Source organism: Palaemon carinicauda, chromosome 23 (assembly GCF_036898095.1).
Source record: "Palaemon carinicauda isolate YSFRI2023 chromosome 23, ASM3689809v2, whole genome shotgun sequence".
In the NCBI taxonomy this organism is placed as follows: domain Eukaryota; kingdom Metazoa; phylum Arthropoda; class Malacostraca; order Decapoda; family Palaemonidae; genus Palaemon; species Palaemon carinicauda.
The window spans coordinates 100260163-100281955 of record NC_090747.1 but is presented as its reverse complement, the minus strand read 5'-3'; the positions used below and the strand labels follow the sequence as shown (position 1 = coordinate 100281955).

The 21793-nt window shown below is 34.1% G+C and overlaps 2 protein-coding genes across 4 annotated transcripts in view; one reads left to right on the top strand and one right to left on the bottom strand.

The window, feature by feature from the left end:
- Nucleotides 1-4402, top strand: part of mus201 (rad2 superfamily protein mus201) — a 17327-nt gene extending 12925 nt beyond the window's left edge. For 2 of the 3 annotated variants that reach the window (XR_011039604.1, XR_011039605.1), the window contains exons 4-6: nucleotides 2217-2333; nucleotides 2556-2844; nucleotides 4316-4402. The gene's annotated coding sequence lies outside the window, so the exon portion shown is untranslated. The remainder of the gene's footprint in view (nucleotides 1-2216; nucleotides 2334-2555; nucleotides 2845-4315) is intronic. The other variant, XR_011039606.1, reaches the window with a different exon arrangement.
- Nucleotides 1382-21793, bottom strand: Mef2 (myocyte enhancer factor 2). The gene is made up of 6 exons (XM_068347313.1): nucleotides 21572-21793; nucleotides 13403-13561; nucleotides 9772-10077; nucleotides 8682-8843; nucleotides 4324-4588; nucleotides 1382-3873 (listed from the first exon to the last, which is right to left on the bottom strand). Exons 1-6 carry the CDS (start codon nucleotides 21743-21745, stop codon nucleotides 3767-3769), a joined length of 1173 nt encoding a protein of 390 aa, XP_068203414.1. The 5' UTR covers nucleotides 21746-21793; the 3' UTR covers nucleotides 1382-3766.

Genomic DNA, 21793 nt, shown 5'->3' with positions numbered 1-21793 from the left:
AATTGCCTTGTATGATTCAAAGAATTTAAGAATTTTTAGCTTGATAAAATGATTAATATGATAATATAAAGTAGATAAACCATATCAATGAACCACATTCACATATTTATATTAGTTTCCATAAGAATTTGTTCTTTATGAAGACGCACATTGGAGCAAGATAGTCATAGATGTTGGACAGGACAGTAAAGTAAACAGGGAGTAAATGGAATGGATAAGTATAAGAAACAGAATACTATACAATGCATTTTTGGCTAATGGGGCTATGAAGAACTTGTAGAACCACCTATAGTGCAGGTCATACATAACATTGTAAGTTGAAACTTACAGGAAAAAAAGTAATTTTAATTAAATTGATTATTTCTATACTCACCTGATGTTTATAGTTCTTCTGTGTTGGAGCTAGTGGGTAAATTCCAACGTTTACTGTTCCCTAAAACTATTCCCAATTTTCATTCTTGCGAAGTGAAGTATTGAGTCAATATGACAGTTGATGGAAATTATCCTGGCTAAGTACGCCTTAATTCCCTTGTCTTCTCAGTTCTTTCGTTGCAATTTTGGGAGTCAGACCTGCTCCAGATTATTATCATTATTATTATTTTATTGTAATTTAGATTGCAGTATTCAGTGATTAATAGTGGATGTCTTCTGAAATTATTGTGAATGCCTGTAAGTGTTGAAGCTTATTGGTGGATGATCAAGATCCTCAGTCTCTTTGTGTCACATGCCAAGCGCAAGATTGCGATTTCAATAATCATTATGTGGAATGTGAATCACGAACAGTTCCTCTTATGCTATGGAAAATTAGGAAGAATTAAAATGAGAATCTCAGCTGAGTACATTATAAATAAGAAAGTTCCGAGTTACAAAAGTATGGAAATTGAAGACGGAAAGGGACAAAATATGTCTTTGGGAGAGAGATGGAGGAAATAATAGTGAGGCTGTCATGTGAAATTACTCTGACTGATGAGAAGGATGACAGTGGCTCAATAAAGAATGTGACATCTGAAGAGATTGAAATTCCCATTTGGAAGATGGAAAAGTTCCAGGATCATTAAGAATAACAAAAGGTTTGGTTAAAGCAGCTGGAGAATCAATCAATAATAAAGTGATCAGAAGGAAAAATTGGCACCAGGATTGTATAAAAGTGGGTGTTCTACAGAGGGAAAATATACATAACTAAAGAATCAAGAGTACTCGGAATGTGAAGATTTGTTGCCCCGAGTACATCAACATAAGGTGGGGCAATCAACGAACTAGCAAATGAACGAACAAAGTAAGGCATTTTACACTATTTATGTATAGTGTTTCCTAAAGGTCTACTTTCTATATTGCAACCTTAACAATAAGTTGTTGTAGGTAAACAAACAAACAGGCCGTGGTCTATGTTATTCAGTATTTATTGAATAACATGTCAAATTTCACACAATATGCTTTCTATTTCACTAACAAAAAAATATTAATAGTATACTTATTCTACACAAACATGTAACTTGTTCTCAGAACATAAGGACGGGGGGCTGCTGGTGGGTGGGGGGATCTGGGGGTCTGCTGGACGTGGCATAAAAAAAAAAAATAACTAAGTTATGACCTCACTGCTGTTCAAGAACAAAGATATGTTTTATCCCTTCAGACTGGGAAGAATACACATCCCTTTCAAAGAAAATGAACCATGATACATGGCCAAAATATGTTCCCTGTCAAAAATTCAGCATACACCAAAAGTGGTACTCAATTGTACACTAGCACTAAACATGAAAACCCTTAAGTAAACCTTGATACCTGAGTCAACCCAATAAGGAGGGATAAAACTCAAAACCAGTAGCCAACTTATCAGTGATTACCATCAAACCAGAAACATTAACTTACAGTATCCTATCACTTGTGTGCACTCAATATTTTAATAAAATATTCATCTTTACAATCCTTGGTTACACCATTACCCACTTGAATTGCACTATACAGTATACATCACAGATATTGGTAATATTTATAACATTTGTACACTTTACAATCTTTTTAATTAAAAATAACTTTCTCTTTTTCTCTGTAACACAAGTGCTTGTTAATAAAGTTCAGATCATTTGAAGCATATACAAAATCCACCAAATGATAGACCTCTTCCAAAAAAAATTTTTTTTTGTATAATCTTGTTACACTTTACTGATGCATTGTTTGCCTATTTTTTAAAACGTTTTTTTTTTATTTAACTCAAGAGGTTTTCAGGAAGTGGATGTTCTGGGTCCCAAAACCCCCCAGTCCCGCTATGCCCCAGCACGCCGGCCTGTGGTAAACGGTGATCACGCCACGACAAGGTGCAACATATTCTTAGGGTAATGGTTTTAGTGTCTTTGCTTAGAAACTAGGTGTTTTTGATTTATTATAATCAAATATAACTATAAACATTTCTTGAAGAATTATACAGTACCAGTATCATATAAATTATTAAGAATCTAGACTTTGTATTTATACAAACAATGGTAAGTCAACACAGTCTAAATTTTTTTTATTTTTATTTTTTTTTAACTTTTTTACTTTTACTAATGTATCGACAGAGAGTGTTGTATTTGGTATGGTACAGCTGACTCCTCCTCCTTCCTGTGAGCCCCATGGCTGGTGGTAGCTGCCATGGATAGTTTTTTCAGTGGCAGTCAAAGTGGGCCACCTGGCACTGAAGGAATGATAAATGGCCAGCAAGGCACACATACAGATCCTAGTGATGCCAACAAACGTCACTACCAGTCTGCCATTCCCATTCTGCCACCACTACACCATGGCGCAGCTCACACAGGCCACGCACTACTGTCCACAGTTACTAGAGTCTACAACTTCTTACACAGTAAGGTGAGGCACAAGGTACAAAGAAAGACCATACGAGAGGTACAGAGGGCGGCAGTATGGGATGGTGAGGAGGCAAAACCACGTTACTGTTAAACCTCTCGCCTCCGGCAGCAACACCACCACACACCAGGTACCAGGCAATCTTATCATATAGGCCAATATGTACAAAGAGTAAAAATAATCATGTCTTTTGCTTATTTACATTGAGCCAGAACTAACAAGTACAAAAAGGTGGTGGTGACAGACTGATGTGATCTGCAGTATTGGCAGTGGGTAATAATGACCCTTTAGGAAATAAATGATCCCTAAGCCATCTCTTTTAGGAAGTGAGCAGAACAATTTTGTAATTCTACTCCAAAAATATTTCTGTAGGCTGAAGACACTATAAAACTTTGTCGTACCCAAGCCACATGAACAGTGGTCTGATCTAGGAAAGATATTTCTTCATCCTTATTTCAAGAGTTGTGAAAAGATTCTCTCTCCACGAAGCGCTCCTCTGTCTTCAACCATTTGTTACCAAGTTTGAAATAGGTTTACAGTTGACTTCACCTTTGCCCGTCCTGAGTGGTTAGGGACTGTTACAGATAGGCTTGCTGGGGCAGGACTGGCTGAAGGGAGTAAGGGAATGTGATTCACAAACACAGGAGGCCGGGGAGCAGGGCTGCAGCTCCTCTAATGGCACTGTTACAATAGTGCAGCACTGGCTCTCTCTCTCACACATGGCAAAGGACACAAACACACTGCTCCCCAAGTCTTTGTTTTGTACAGTTAACAACCGTTGTGGTCCGTAGAGGCAGAGGCAGTAGGGACACGATTGTGAGGGCTACAGTGGCCCCGGGGACGGCGTCCCCTGCTTGCCAGGCACTGATCACGCGGCACTGAGTGTCCTTTCACTGGTGCACGTGGTGGCCCTTATTGCACCTCACTATGTGGCCCATCCCTCTGTTATTCTCGGTCGTTTGCTCAAAGGTGTATCATAATCACTGTGGTGAGCTCCTTCAGGTGATGCGTGTGATGTGGGAGTCAAGTGGCCTAAGTATTTGAAAAAAAAAAAAAGAATAAAAAAACTTGTTTATTTAAAGTTAAAAGGCACCTCATTAAAATTATGACGAAACTGTTTCAATGCAGTTTTTACAGTATATAACTTGTAAATAACAGCCTATTTGCTTAAGAACATTAATATTTTCACAGTAGTTTGATTGTTCACTTGGTATATATATCAATAAAATTCTTGTAAAACAGAGCAGAATACTACTGTACTTGAAATATGTATCAAATATAAAATTGGATACCATTCATCTTTCACAAATGGACTGTATCAATATCATCATCACAATTATGTAAATAGTTCCTAAGGTATATGAAAATGCTAAAAATGAACTAGTAACCATAAATAAAATATACCTCAATATTTGAATCATTCTGCATAGATTTCATAAATGTACTAAAGACTGTGAAATTATTAATCTTACAGATACTAACCTGAGAGTGAATTACTGTACACGTTGTGTCCTGGGTGGTTGGAAGAGGGACCCAAATGAGATGGCGGAGCAGGTGATAAGTGCCCAGGGTCTGTGGATCCTGGTCTCTGCAGATGTGATGAAGGGATGCAGTTAGGATCCCGAGGAGGACTGATGGGCTCTGACTTTATCGTGACAGGCGGAGATGATCTCGGAGGTGGCGTCGAGGAACTGACACTAAGGTGTGGTAACCCGGAATGGGACATTCCTATTGACCCGGGATTCCACTGAAAGTAATGGTTTGCTTGGTAAGAACTGTGTACACATTAACATGATATAATGAACCTTACTTGATAGTCATGCAACATTCCCGTAGTACCCTTAACCCTTTGGCGAGAGACTGGTTTCTTTGATTGAATTATTTTATTAACCATGCCAGTGAAAGTTTTAAATAGAGGGATTTCAGTGTGTTGGTATTTCAATTTCAGCTTAATAGGTTTGAGATGGGAACATCCAAATTGAAGGCATTGGTTAATTTTTCAATTTCCATAAACAGTCCTAGCCTATCAGTGTCATCACTATTTACAGGTTATCGTAGGCATTGGTTTATTTTTTCAATTTCCATAAACAGTCCTAGCCTATCAGTGCCATCACTATTTACAGCTTATGGTTTTTCTAAAGCAAGGTATCCCTTTATACATTTGCCAAGTGTTTGTGCTTAGATTGACGTTTCTTAATTTTATCAAAGTTTCAAGTATGCTCAAACACATTATCTTGAATCTAGGCCTGATTACTAGACAGCTTATAAGTAAGATTTGTTTTAAACTCTTCTCTATTTAGGTTATGTTTGGTGGCTTCTTTATCCAGTGATAATTTTCTCAGACTCTTCTCTTCTGATGGTTGGTGTAGTAACATGGTTATAGATCTTGGTTGTCAGAAAACTGACCAATATAAAGGATTTTAGAGGTACCTCCACAAGTGTCACCCCGGCACTTTACTGGATAATTAAATCAGTCCCTTTGAGGTTGAATTATGGTATCAGGGTTGTTCTTACTACCTTCATCTTGAGCTGCTTTATTCCAAGATTTTCCAGGCAAAAGTTTCACGCTTTTCTCCCAAACTTGTGTAAAGGAAACCATCAAATGGTGGATTTGAGGGAGCAGGTAGCTAAGGGTACCTCACCCCAATTGCCAGTAACCTCAATGATGAAGACAGAGATCCCAGTGCTGATTTCCGCTGTCCTCCAAAGCCCAGATGGGATTGTCAAGGCTCACGCTCCAGCGATTGCGATTCCTCCAGTGCCAAGGAAGAAAATAAAGGCTCCACCACTCATAGTGGAGGTGCATATGCCAGAAGTTTGTAAGGCCAGCCGGAAAAACCAGGCCGTTTAGACCATGTGCCCATCACTTTTATTCTTGTGACCCTGGGGCCCATAGCTCTCTCCCTCTCCATGCTTGTGACCCTGAGGCCCGTAGCTCTCTCCCTTTCTATGCCTGTGATCAAGGCCCGTAGCTCTCTCCTTCTCTATGCCTGTGACCCTGAGGCCCGTAGCTCTCTCGCTCTCTATGCCTGTGACCCAAGACCCAGTATCTGTGTTGTAAGTGCCAGCGAGTGTGCTTTCCACTTCCCTTGTGACAGTGTTTCCCAGAGTTGTAGTTCCTGTTGGAGCACTCGCATGATTTCTCTTCTTTGAGGGAGCTTTGCTGTCAATGATTACTTGGACCCTGACTTCTTTACTTGAAGAACCTGAGAGATGCTAATTTTTCTGATGAGGATTCAAAGAAGTCCAGGAAGTTCAATCACAGTTACAACTGAAGGGCTGTTAATGATACCACCGCTCTTTCGAGGGGGGAAGGATGATATTTGGTTGGTCCCTGGCCCCTCAGGGGGGCTTGGGCACTGATCATGTGTATATACAGTCTCTAGGGCATTGTCACTGTCTCCTTCCCCCTGCCATTCATGAGTAACGTTTAAATCTTTAAACCCCGTTTCAAACCCATGGCCCATGTTCCGAGATGCCTTCCATCACCAATTGGATCACATGGATACCTATGCATTTCCCTCCTTTCAGCCTGATCCACTGGCAGATTAACTGAGTGTTGATTATGCCTGGCCTCAGGATAACCCTGGAGGCTCCAAGATAGCCACATGCAGTTTGGTATCCTGATTGTTTAACTCTAGTAGAGGTCCCGAGAGAAATACCCATATGGGCCACATTTCTCTGTCAGCTGGACCTTCAGAAGTACAGTATCACCATTCTGTGAAGTTACTTGCTTTACATGGTTGGAGACTATGTAGCACCTCCTCCGAGCTAAAGGTTTTTGTCCTGGCCCTACACAGATGTCTGGATACTTCTGTTGGTCCTTTGCAGTAGTCTACCAGGGAAAGGGGGCAATCTTCTGCAGTTGGTGTGGTAGAAGGGGTGCTTCTCTGGTCGAAGCATATCTAGTACAGATCATGGACTTCCTCTTAGTTGTCTTTTTGGTAGATAAAGGTTTCAGCATTTTCTCCTCCCATTGTCTTGTGATGGTTGGGCTAGGTAATGTCATCCTACACTTCACAATAATTTCTCATTCAAAATGACCCCAAATATGGAGGTCTTATATATAAAGATATTCCATTCCTGTCAGACATTTCCAGAGATCTTCTACTAACAACCCAGTACCTTTTATCTCATGATACCTAACCTCTCAAGCATTGGAGGCTACCAGGCTGCTCTCTGAAAGGGAGGCCCTTAGATGCATCTCCACTTCAACAAGCCTACACCATCTGTGGCTAAAGGAAAACCTTTTCCCACATTTTTCTCCTAAGGTCTACAGTAGATTTTATAATTCCCATGAATTGGAGAAGCAAGCTAGTCTGAGAGTATTAAAAGTTCCCCTCCTGAAATAACCCTTTCCTTCATCTTCTGTTTCCTCACAAACTTTGACATCTCAGGTAAAACTCGAAACTATCAAAATGGCTTTTCCTTTACATACTGTACATACATACATATACATATACCAAGGCTCTTCCCCCAATTTTGGGGGGTAGCCGACATCAACAAATGAAACAAAAACAAAATAGGGGACCTCTACTCTCTACGTTCCCTTTACAGCCTCCCAAAATTGGCATTGCAAACGGCATGTGTATAGATTTGTTATCTAACACTTGAAAAGGATAAGGATTTTCATTTCCTTTGAATCCATCACCTAGACAACATTTGATCCCTTCTACATTCTATACCTTGTGGACATGATACGAACTTGCTTATGCCTCTTGCCTCCTCTTCTGTTTTCACTTGCTGTGTTCGTCCATAACTCATGACTAACCCTCACGCACTATGAACTTCCAGATGGGTATTTGGGTTTTCTAATTTATTTCATATTTTAAGGGCAGTCCACCAGACCTACTTGACAAGAGGGACCTAACATATAATCCCACCAAAGGGGCCACTTTAGTCACTGCCCTATGTACTTAAGAGCATACCCATCAGAAGTGTCCTTTATTTCAATGACCTTTCTACTTGAAGTAGATATAAGTTTGTCTACAATTGCATACTTCATATAACACTTAGGCTAAATAAGTAATGGTTTGTGTAAATAAAATGTTAATTATATGTATAAACCTTTTCAAAATTATTACTAAGTAGATAATTTGATAAAGTGAGATATCCATATTTATCAAACAAATAAGACTACATTACATATGTAAACCTTACTCTTCATCAGAACAAAAGCAAAACCACTGTATAATTTAAAGTATCCTTTCCAGATTCTGACAAAATTTGCCAAAGTTTATTTCTAAAGAGTTATATAAAATCTTTTGGTTAAGCTAAGACCCATAGAGTTAGCTTCCTGTCTCAGATGGTGAAAAACTCTCACGTGGCTAGGCATATTACTCGTATAGCAATACATCTACCTTGCTACATAGTAGTGATAATTTTGCGTGAACAGTAAATGTATTGAAAGTGATCAATGATATTCATTTTATATTCATGGTAGGGAAATGCAAAATTGATTTTTAAGTAAAATATGTTTCTTCTTCTCTAAACATAATTTTCATTAAAAAATAAAAATACTCAAATATTTGAAATCAAGGACCATTAATACTTGTAATTCTTTATGTAGCCTGAAATTTATATTATACTATTCCCTTGATTAATTTAAAATCACATCCTTTTATACCAGGTAGGACCATCTGAGTTACATAATATACTACGAGGATCTGGACGTTGATGATTCCCATGGCAAGAGAGACTATATTTTCCATTTATCCTTACTTTTGTCTTGATGAAGAGAAATAGAAGTTGAATTTTACCTTACTAAAGAAAGCCCTTATGCAATGCATCATTAAATGTACCAAATTAAAATGATTCAACAAGAATTAGAGCATCCTTACGTGCAGAGTATTTATGGGGTTGAGAGAGATGTCATTATTCAACGGAAACTCCTGGTGAGAAAATGAGTTCATAGAGGAGTACGTCATTGATGAATTACCGCCAGCAGCTGTCTGGAGTGAAACAACAGGAGTATTCAGAGATGGTGATCCAGGTCGAGGCGTCTACAAGAAAAAGGGGGAGGATCTTTATCACTTGAAGACTACTTTTATTCAAGGGATATTACTTTAATGTTGTCTTTACATGGAAATTTTTCTTGCTTTACAAACAGTTATATAAATACCCCAGAATTTATTTTAAAAATTTTAGTATGTATGTGGGACTTCATAATAGGAGGACTACGTTTTTATGAAACGAGACTGTTTAGGTGGCTTGTAATGTTAAATAAGGGAAACTTGAAACTATTGTAAATATATTAATAAGCAGATTGTAGGTTCCTTGATTACCCAATTCTTATGTAGTATCTAATTGAAGAATGAATTTTTAATACTGTTTGTTATCAATTTTCTCTATTTTATTTCTGAATTTAAAAGAATTTTGCCATTAAACCTACAAGACTTTACCATTGAAATTATTATTTAACATAAATCTAGTTTGAATGTTTTTTTTTATTATTTGGCGTATGACAATTTTGATGTAATAAAAATCAAAATTATATCTTTTTAATTGAATTAAAAAACTTACTTTCTGTATTGGGCAGAAAATTTTCCATGAAATATGTGAACATTTTAGTTTTCAAAGGAAATGCCTGACCTCTTATAAATTTTTGTTTTATTATTAACAAACTTACCCTCTGAAGTTTACACAGAATTCTTCCATAGTAAATATCTTAGGATAAAAAAAAATTATTTCTTTCATAAACTGTCAACAACTGACACAGATTTGTTACAATCTATAAAATATAATAAAGAATATTGTCACAATCTATAGAATATAATAAATAATATTTTATATTCATGACCTCAAAAATCTTTTTTGCTGAAGTGGTAAACCTAAAATTAATTTCTCAATTTTTGTCAAGTATTTATGTTCCTTAATCTACTATAAAGGAAGAAATAAAATGAATTCACACATTACAATTGGTTAACTTACCGTCTGTGCTTGTGAGTTTGGGATGAGGACACGCAAATTTGGTCTGGTCGGTGAATGCGTCTTGGAGGAGTGTGGCCGACTGAGGAGTCCAGGGGAAGGTGCACCTCCGTGTGGAAGAGGAGAAGTTGAGCCGGGGTATCCATTTGAACCATTCATATCGAGCATTCCACTAGAGGATCCAGGACGTGGCGACAGAGAGGCGTGCGACATTTGAGGCGAGGGCTGCATCAGTCCTGGGTCGTAACCCGTATTGTTGACAGGCACTGTGACCGCCATGCTGTTGTAGTTGTTAAGGTTGACTGGTTGCTGTAAAGAAAATGAATCATTAAAGTGGATTGCAATAAAATCATAGTTTTCACTGCCCTTTCTTTCCTATTCATCTGTGAACAGTTTATTAATATGAAAAGTTTGAAGCTGGGAGAATGACTTATGTTGTGAAATTAGGCCTGACAAAAAGGTGTAATGTATCGGATTATTTAATATTCCAATGAATGAGTGATATAAGCAGTCTGATAAAGAGGTGGGGAAAAAAAACACTAGGAAAATTTGGAAAGGCTCCTTGTAGATGATGCAGTGTTGAATGAAGACATTAAAGGGAATTTGTAAAAATTGTATAAAATAAAGTTTGAAAGGGTTTAACAAAAAGTGTGAGGTTGTGATGGTAAATAGTAAAAGGAGGATGGAGCAATAAATGGAGATTATTTTGCATAAATACTTTGCAGTAACAGTGAACCTAAATGGAAGCATGGAGAGTGAAAAAAATAGGTGGTTTGGAGTATCTACAGAAACCAGACTTGGAATAAGACAACTACCAAGCCAATTTCCTTTTTGAAAAATAAGCGTACATAGAATACAAATGGAAGTTATAAAATAAAGATTGATTAAGCTCAAATTAGTATTTTTTTTCATATATGTGGTGTAAGGAAGGAAGAGAAATGCAAAATCATAAAAAATGGTTGGAAAGGTTTTAGTGTTGGTGTTAATACTGATTAGGGTACTCCGCAATGGTTTTATGAGGAAAGATAAGAGAGATATATTTTGATGTGTTGGTATGAAGAGTGAATGTTCATTCAAAATGGAGGCAAATTAGGCATTTTTTGGAGGGGGTGGACTCGGAAGGGAAAAAAAAAATAAAAAAATGGCATGAATAAGGGCAAAGGTAATCTGGCTGCTAAAGGAGGACTTATCAATGATTCTGCAATCAAAATCAAACTGAATCAGAGACTTTTTCTTTTTAAGTATTCTGTGAGGTCCCCTTGTTATGGAAATTACTATACAGAACTACTTTTAAAATCTGCTATATTTCTTCTGCCCAATTAACTTATACAATTTTTATTTACTTTCTTATATCTATATTATTTACTTCCTATTTTACATTACAAGTACACACATACACGTGTATAGTACACATCAAACACCTATATCCTGTACGTACTCTCGTACTTCTTTGACATTCGAAACCCTTTCTTTCCAATACTAGTTTCATACCGACAGCTGAGCAATTTCTATCTATTACTCTCCTCCACCATCCTAACACTTGAAAATTACAAATAATTAATTATTTTGCATAAATTATCCTTTTCACAATTCTTGACATATCTGCTCATTCACACTTTCAATTCTTTTTCCTCCACATCTACAATTCTAAAAGTTCACCTCCGCTGTTTTTACTTTGATACTAACACCCTCAATTCACTTTCATAAAGGAACGTTGGCTCAACAATCACTTCATTTAGTTCCACCTTGACTATCATACATCAAATGTTTCCTCATCCAGCTACCTTTCTTTCTTCACGTATTTTATAACGCCTCCTCTCTCTGCCACTCATCATCTATTATATTTACTCTTCAAATACCTACAGATTAAATTACCACCATTCTTATATCATTTAAATTGCCACTCATTACTCCACTAACAATGTTTGGTTTTAAATCACAGCCTTACTCTTGCCAACAGTTACTTTTAAAGTATCTTCAATTGAAAATACTTTATTTCACAGTTTTCTGCAGTTTCTCTTCACCATCTCCAATCACTACTGTAGCCTAACACCTAGAAACATTTGCTGATCTTTGTTCAATTCAAATATCCCCTTTACTTACACCTTTTCCCAAAAATTATGAAAGTACTGTTACAAGGCTACAATAAGAATTATGCAAAAATAAGAGAAAAATATCTAGAATATTTATAGCACTGATTTAAATAAATTATTCCCTGTACTCCCAAATTATATTTAGTTTGCTTTCACTTCATCTGCTGTACTGTAACTATGAATAATACAAAGAAAACTTCTGAAAATATAAAAAACGAAATTCTAGTCAGTAAATAATCATGACTGTGTTTTTAACACTTCCTTTACTGAAAACAGGAAGCACAAATATAGCAACAGACCTTTAGAATTGAATACAGTATTCACGAGATGTATAATGTTTGGAATTTCGTAAAGTATTCACAATCCTTTCGAAGGAGATTATGCCCAAGGATATAGTGACTATGATAATTTATATTCGTCTAGATCTGTTTTCTAATTGAATACTAATGTGAAAAACCAAATATGTTTAAATTTAGAATAAACTAAAGAGTTTTCATGTGTTTTCAAAGCTATGATGGAATACATTTAAGTATTTAAGAAATAATGAACGAATATAGAAGGCTCAAGATAGAGACGACTGGCGAAATCTAACTGAGGCCCTTTGCGTCAATAAGCTCAGGGGGAGGAGGAGATGATGATGATGATGATGATGATGATGATGATGATGATGAGGAGGAGGAGGAGGAGGATACAAGACTTAATTTGCAACTATGTTTTTTTTTTTTTTTATCAAAAGACTACAAAAAATCCTATGCACAATTAAACATTATGTAAAAAGTTGAGAATCAGAGATCCCACATAGGACAAAATTAGACCAGTAATCCTATAAAAACTATGTAAACAGTGGAATCTAAAGTAGCCACTAGACAAAAGGGGAAAAACTCTAAATTTGGCATTTGATGACAATAATAACACTGTATATAGCTCCCCTACATAAAAAAGAGCAAGTGTCTGGTCACCTATCTCTCTCTCTCTCTCTCTCTCTCTCTCTCTCTCTCTCTCTCTCTCTCTCTCTCTCTCTCTCTCTCTCTCTCTCTCTATATATATATATATATATATATATATATATTTATATATATATATATATATATATATATATTTATATATATATATAAATATATATATTTTATATATATATATATATATATATATATATATATATATATATATATATATATATATATATATATATATATATATATATATATATTTCTGGTCACTCTCAGCTCTCCCCATCATTCAGGTAGGGAGAGAAAAAGTAGTCATACTCTGGTGAGAGGGGTGTGTTTGTGTGTGCTCACATGCATATCTTTTTAAACATTTAGCAATCATTTTTGACTGATCATGTTCATTAGTTACACACACACACACACACATATATATATATATATATATATATATACAGTATATATATATATATATATATATATATATATATATATATATATATATATATATATATATATATATATACTGAACACCTACTACAAAGTCAACTTCCTACCCAGCCACACCTCAGCCCAACTCCCTCGGAAACTCACCCGACTCCCATTGATCTGATTGCGTTGCATCATCAACGTGAATTCCTCGTCAATTTTGTTGTATTTGGCTTCTGTGCGGGGAGTGAGCGAATATTCCTGGTCAGGGTCCGGCGAATCTGGAGACTGCAAGCCATTCTTGTGTTCTTTCTTGTTCAGAGCCTGCAAGGTGAAGCCGTGATAGAATTAGCATTTTTAATAAAGATATTACTGTATTGCCTGGAATAAAGGTTATTCATTATCTATGTCTCGTTATGATTCAGTTTTTTCCTTTGTATCTTCGCGATTTGGTAGCAGTGTAAATATCAGCACGAAGGGACGCCCCTTCTTTGAATATTTAACGAATGTCCTATGAAAGACAGCTCGGAAACTTTAAAAAAGAGTGACGCTTCCTAAAGGCCAACTTGGTTTGGGTTTATGTTTAAATCATGGCCATCCGGTGGAAGAGAGCTTCATTTTACAGGAATACTGGACAATACAATGCGTCGTATTTATATTTTTTTCCTAAAAATAACGCGATGGAAGTTTATAACGGGATGATCTATAAAGAATGTCACACAATTCTTTAGTTTATACGAATTAAGGACGTTAACTTATAATACTGTCTAGCGGTCACATTGTGAGTTTATTTCATACATGTCAAATCAACGTATTTATAAAATTGATACGAATTATAGACATTAACTGTTAAAATACAGTTTAGTGATCACATTACGAGTATTTTGTACATGACAAAACGTATTTATTAAATTGATATGAATTAAGGACATTGAGTTAAAATACTGTCTAATGAACACATTACGACTATTTTGTACTTGAAAAATCTATTTTGTACTTGAAAAATCAACTCATTTACTTAAATTAATATAAAACTATCTTCCTTTTCCTAATTACTAACGGTGGAAGGTATCTCCTATTATCACACAGACCTACTTCCTTAATAATCCCTGCGCTGAGTCATGCCACTATATTTCGAAATCCTAACAAAACTAGCCAACCATTATATAAATATATTCATTATATCACTACTTTGACTTTTCAGTACAGCTAAATAAAGCTTTTAGTCAATTAAAATGTGAAATATTGTTTTGGGGGTAAACAGGAATCAAACAAATTGAACCAAATTCCTTCAACCAGCTGGCGAACAGCGAAGCCTTATGAGTGCTAAAGCTAGCACACATGCTACAAGGTTACCTAGGCTAGTGCATCTACCTATATTTTTTTTTTTTTAATGATCTTGTAAGACATTAACAATTGCCTTACAACATAACACGGAGTTTAATGTATTTAATCATAAGAAAGTTATGTTTCGTAACATATTACTATTTTTTTTTTTTTTTTTACTTGAGCCCTTTCTCTGCCAGTGGTGATTCTCAGGAAACTTCTGATGTAGCAAATACGACATTAACAATTGCCTTACAACATAACACGGAGTTTAATGTGTTTAATCATAAGAAAGATATGTTTCGTAACATATTACTTTACCTTTTTTTCTTTTCTTTCTTTTTTACTTTACTTGAGCCCTTTCTCTGCCAGGGGTGTTTCTCAGGAAATTTCTGATGTAGCAAATTCTTTTAAGAACATACAAAGCCTAACTTGATATTTATTAGAAAGCTCACATCAAGACCTTTCTATTAAATGTCAACTTTCTATAGTTTTGGCTATTACAATAGAGAGTTCCCTTTTTCAAATTTTGGTTAAGAGCTGCTTCTCTGGTCCTGTAGGGAAACCCTACTATCTACAGGACCTCCACGGTCGTTTTAAAGATTTACAAATATAAAATACGTTTATGTACTGTATCATCTGAAAGTTTATAATTTTCTTAAAATATTGATACATTCGCGTCACTTGAAGACAATAATGAGGGCAGCAGTGTACTTTGCAATGGGTCAAGAGTACTTTCAACATTAAATGGCTTCTCCGTGGTTATGTTTTCCTATTCAAAACATGTGTTGTCTGTCAACAACGCAGCTATCAATTCTAGTTAATTTAGCTACCTACAAATAGATTTTACAATACTGTATCGATCTACTGAGACTATCTAAGTACTAAAAATGAATGATTTATATCCTAAAAAAAAAAAACTTTAGAAAATTATAAAATGAAAATTATACGATAAAATGAAAATATTATTTACGTTGTTTCAAGAATTTTAAACCCTAAATATAATGAGAGATTTTTTTATTCATTTTACATCCATAAGCAACACTCCCGACTCGAAAAATATCACATCTATCATTTGTCCAATTGATACCAAACTACAAGTTTTAATGTGACCTCTAGCGTCGATTACCCGTAGACAACCTGTGGAAACCTTACGCAACAGGCTTCCATACAAGGAGAGAACTAAGCTCACGGCAGGGTCTTCCAGTCATACGGTCTTAAGACTTCGCAACAATTCTATGGCTAATCATTTTTAAAGATCCCTTTCTCTTTTTATGTTCACCGTCATCTTTGTTGTATTATTTATATTATAATAAAACTACCGGATTGTAAAATATCAAAATAATCAAGGTTAAAACTTCAACTATAGTCAATTCTTTTTTAGTGAGGCAGATATACACCTCTTTTTACGATCACCGTCATCTTTGTTGCGTTAATTATATTATAATAAAATTACCGGATTGTAAAATACTAAAATAATCAAGGTTAAAACTTCAACTATAGTCAATTCTTTTTAGTGAGGCAGATTTACACCTCTTTTTATGTTCACCGTCATCTTTGTTGTATTATTTATATTAAAATAATATTACCGGATTCTAAAATATCAAAATAATCAAGGTTAAAACTTCAACTATAGTCAATTCTTTTTTAGTGAGGCAGATTTACACCGACTCGCAAGGGGTGCCCCTTTAGCTGGGAAAAGTTTCCTGATCGCTGATTGGTTGGACAAGATAATTCTAACCAATTAGATAGTAGATAACTTTTCCGAGCTAAAAGGGCACCACTGCGAGTCAGTGCAATTGCGCCTCATTAAAAAGAATCGAGTATGGTTTCTAATGCTTCATTAAAACTAAATTAAAACCTTTTAACTTATTTTAAGTAGCTGGAATATATTTAATGACTGAATTTTTGGTTTTCATTTATATAAACAAACTCTTTTAATTAATTATGCTTTATCTATCCAATTATAGCTTTATCAGAGAAACACATAATGAGAAAAAAATACAAAATTTAAATATATCGCTTAATTAATTTTCTGAAATAATAAAAAAAAAAACAGTCGTGTATAATACATTTCTCAGTATTCAATCTTCTGTTGATTTCTATTAAAAATTTATTTTCAATCGTCATAATCAACCTATAGAAAATGGATATTTTCTTCCCCAGTAATCAACCATCTGTTAATTACCATTATTAATTTAGTTTCAATCATCAACCTATAGAAAGTGGGCAATTCTTTTTGACGCAAAGTACCAAGAGTAATATAATCGACAAGAAATTATATGCATTTATTCTTTCCTGGATACCTAAAGATTATTTTCCTTAAGATTGCCTCAAAGATTTTCTAAAGACACTTGTAACTCCTTTCAACACTTCAAACTTACCTCCTGAAAACATAATTAGTATTATGATATAAAGAATTATCTATTGACGTGGCAAGAAAATATTTAGTATTGACTTTTTAAAATCTTGAAACTATAATTGGCAATATTGATTAAAATTAAATATCTTAAACTAGGTAAAATACTGCCTATATATTACTAAATCGAGATTTAAATAGGGCTGTATATTGAATATGGTATATCACCTGCATTTAAAACTGGTGATATTTATGATATAAATATAGAAAAATACTTAGTATTCTGGTGATATTTATGATACAAATATAGAAAAATATTTAGTATTAACTTTTTAAAATCAAATTAAATATCTTGAACTATGTAAAATACTGCCTATATATTTACTAAATCGAGACACAAATAGAGCTGTATATTGAATATATCTAACATTTCAACTGTATTTAAAACTGGTGATATTTATGATCTTATAAAATCACTATCAATGACATTAAAACTGTTTCCAATTTAAGTGAATAATTATAAAAAAAATAACCAATGCTATCTATACTCATAGACAGAGAAGCACACATTTATAGATAAATATTAAGTATTCTAAACACACTTTCTCTACTCTAAAACACATGCCACCTACTCTTGTTTTTTTAAAAACGAGACTCAAATAAGAATAGATTAGCTATGGACTAAATTTCACTACATGCTTGATAATGAAGCTTATGTTGTCACATGCATGCTAAGGGCTACCTTAATTAATATGTTAAGTAACGTCAAAAACAACGCTCCATGCCATTATTTCCTCCTTCTTCTTCAGTTAAGATCGCAGTATTTAAAGGCGTTTTAATAGAATTGTTTATCATTTAATGATATAACACCTACTGCCATCTAGTGAGCAGTAAATCCAAGGTTTGCGAGCGTCTAAAATTCTTTATATTTTCATCTAAGTTATTATTACCTGCCTTTACTTATTTATATATTCATTTATATGTTTGTTCGCTTACACAAAAAACTACTTGTCCGATTATCACCAAATTTGAACGACGGTTAGGTATCACGCTTCGGAAGAACCCATTAAATTTTTAATGTGATCAGGATCAAGACCAAGATTATTATTATTAATATACATTAGATAATAAAATATGAAAAAGAGAATTTTTCTATGATTATTTCAATCCCATCTTCGCTACGAAAATATTTCATATCAGTTCTCGTTCAAAATCATTTGCCCTCGTTCAAAAAAAAAAAAAAAAAAAAAAAAAAAAAAAAAAAAAAAAGGGTGAAAAAATCTTTGGGAAAAATATGAGAATATGAAAATTGCCACGTTTTAAAAAAAGGTTTTCATGATTAGATCTACTGAACGTAATCAGACTATGACCTCGCTTTACCAAAATGTTTTTCACTGCAAATGAAAATGATTTAAAGAGTTTAAAGAGACATTTCGGGCGACTGGTAACCATCGGTGGATTAAATGTAATATATTTATATATTCAACATAAAGTCTTTTCATTAAAACTTCCAAATGGTTGAGGGAGAGAAAAGTGATATAAGACTTTGTAAATCTAGTATACTTTTTGATAAATACTTGATTATCTATATCAATAATTAATACATTTAATATATTCGATAATTTTGAACAGATGAAAAGTGCCTTTTCAGTGAGACTCAAGAAAAACTATGTAATTTTCAAAAAATATTCTATTTTAATATATATAAAAATATATATTCGATAATTGTGAACAGATGAAAAGTCCATTTTCAGTGAGACCCAAGACACAAAACTATGTAATTTTCAAAAATATTCTATTCTAATAATATAAAAATATATATTCGATAATTTTGAACTTAGAAAAAGTCCCTTTTTTCAGTGAGACCAAAGAAACAAAATTACGGAATTAGTGAAAATATTATCTCTCTTGGACATTTAAATTTAGAGGCAAGCAAAATGCTTAAAATGGACATAACCCAGAATTTAAAGGTTACAGCATGAACGTGGAGAACTGTATATATCATTAAAAAGATAATTTAAGGGTTCCCTTTTGGGGAGTCACGTTTTCGAAAAAATTTTCAAGTAAAATATTCCAAAAATTTCTCGAGTTCATCCTTCTAAAATGTATTCATACATAAATATATTTCATGAGTACGTATCCATTGTTCAAAAATCTAAAATGTATTCATACATAAATATATTTCACGAGTACGCATCTCTTGTTAAATCTTTAAATTATAGCTGCTGAGGCATAAATTTTATCAATAAATTCAATAAATTACTATATAATTTTATATACCCAGCGTTAACACAATCTTAGTATAACTCGGGTATTTTTGTGTCAATTGTAGTTTTAATTTTCCTTCAAACGAAGCTGGCATACTAATTTGTTTTCAATAGAATCTTCAAAATTTTCTAAACACAAGTGAAATGAATCTCTTAGCTAATATAATTCTAATAAAACAATTATAGTGAATAATCTAAATACTTAAATAACCGTTTCATTTTCTGGCTCAAATATTATAGAAGCTATATAAATTTTGCATTTTGAGAGTCCCTATAACAGTTTAAGGTATCCAAAATTATATATATAAAAAATTCCTTAACACCTAACATAATATTGGGACTTATTTTCACAAATTTAGAGAAAAAATACACCATAATGATAAAAAATTATAATAATTAAATTGTTTTGCATGAATATATAATGACATATATGCATATATATATAATATTACCTCTACTATATCATTATTAGTCCTGGACTCGTGTGGTTCATTGAGAAAAAAAAACATCATAGTGATAAAAAATTGTACCAATAATCAAATTGCTTTGCAAGAATATATAAATATATAATGACATACTGTATATGCATATATATATAATATTACCTCGACTATATCATTATTAGTCCTGGACTCGTGTGGTTCATTGTATTCGGTGTATTTGAGCAACACCTTGTCCATATCAGTGGAGGCATATTGAAAGAGTTTGTTGCTAGAGTTAAAGATGATGAGGGCAATCTCGCAATCGCACAATACAGAGAGCTCGTAGGCCTTTTTCATGAGGCCGAACTTGCGTTTTGTGAAAGTTACCTGTGGACGATACAAGACGGGCGGATTCTGTTAGCTCTCAAACCACACACACACAAACACAAACAGACGAGCGAGCGTGCGCGTATATATACATTTCTGGGTCGACCTGTGACGGCCGGTGAAAGAAGTCCTTCTTTACACTTTTCTGATATAAAGACTTTTTTCACTGGGCGTCACAGGTCTCTCCCCGGAAATCGATTTTTCCTTCGTCAAAATCCCTTATATACACGCACGCACAGCTTGATACCATTACCATAACCACTACAATTGGTAATGGTGAAAATAAAGGGGAAATCATAGTTTGTAAAGTGCTGCTTAGGGTTTGGCGAAGAAGAGAGGTGTGTGTGGATGCGACAGGGCCCTTCTGCTTGGAACATTGTTTGCCTGTTGTGCTTTCATTTATTTTGAGTCTTTTGAATATTTTGGTTGTCCTTCGAATTTTATGATGTTCTAGTATCTTGAACTTTCATCGTTTAACTTGAAGGATTTTAATTCATATCATTACTTTTTACTTCATTGCACCAATGCTGAGAAAACTTAAAATTTTGACTTTTATTCTGAACTTGTTTTTTTAATCTATTACACTTAATGTTGAGAAAACTTAAAATTTGAATTTTATACTGAACTTATTTTTTTAATCCATTAAACTAATGTTGAGGACACTTAAATTTTCTACTTTTATTCTGACTTTTCTTTTATTATGAACTTATTTTTTTAATCTATTACAAAAAATTTTCGACTTTTATTCTGAACCAATTCCTCATTTCAACTAAAAATTTGTCTAATTACTCAAAAATTAATAAATTCTTATCAATTCCCATTTTTCCTAGCTATAATTACCACGAACTATATTATGAATCCAAGACTCTTCTAACAAAGTAGTTCTTGGCAAGTAGACCACATCGAAACAAATATAAATTAAATTTACTTTAATGAAAAAGATATAAGCAAAATGAGAATTCTCTGGACTACACAATAAAGACACAGGACAGCAGAATATGTCTGCAGCAAAGAGTGCCTCATCCACACCCTCTCTTCTTCTCGAAATTGTTAGTAGGACAAAAAAATGAGAAAAAGCAGACACAACACTGCCGGCACATTGGTATGTAAATACACTGTGAAGTCACACTCGAAGCTGGTAATCCTACAGCTAGCTGTAATAAAACAAGAATGAAAAATAAAAGCAATTGAAAAATAATAACAAGCAATGGCAGCCAAAGAGACAGAAAATAAAAGATTTTGCTTTTATTTTTTGTGGGGGAGAAACGAGTGAAGAAGAAATGTAGAGAAATCAAATTAGTAAACTCTGCACAAAGACGACTGACTGGAGAGGGATTGGGCTAATTCTATATATATATAGATACATATATACATATGTATATAAATATCAAATATATAAATACGTATTATTAGGGAGTTATTGCTATTTCTATATATAGATAAATATATACATGTGTATATAGATATCAAATATACATATTATTAGGGAGTTATTAATTTGAAAAAAGGGGGGTAGAGGGTTAATTTCTGGGGGAGGAATCTTTTAAGGGGGGAGATGCTATTATCTCTCTACCTCGATAATGTTCTTGTTGGTTAAACTCTCATGGGGCTCATTATACTCTGTGTACTTGAGTAAGACCTTGTCCATGTCGGTCGACGCATACTGGTACAATTTGTTTGAGGAGGAAAATATAATGAGGGCAATCTCGCAGTCGCACAGGACCGAGAGTTCGTAAGCCTTCTTCATGACGCCGAACTTTCGCTTATTGAAGGTCACCTGCAGGTCAGCTTAGGT

Coding starts and splice junctions, on each gene's coding strand:
- Mef2 (XM_068347313.1), bottom strand. CDS start 21,745: ATGAAGAAGGCTTACGAACTCTCGGTCCTGTGCGACTGCGAGATTGCC. Junction 13,562..21,571: donor CCAACAAGAACATTATCGAG/GTAGAGAGATAA, acceptor TTCACCTTGCAG/GCTCTGAACAAGAAAGAACA. Junction 4,589..8,681: donor ACCCCATAAATACTCTGCAC/GTAAGGATGCTC, acceptor CATTACTTTCAG/TGGAATCCCGGGTCAATAGG.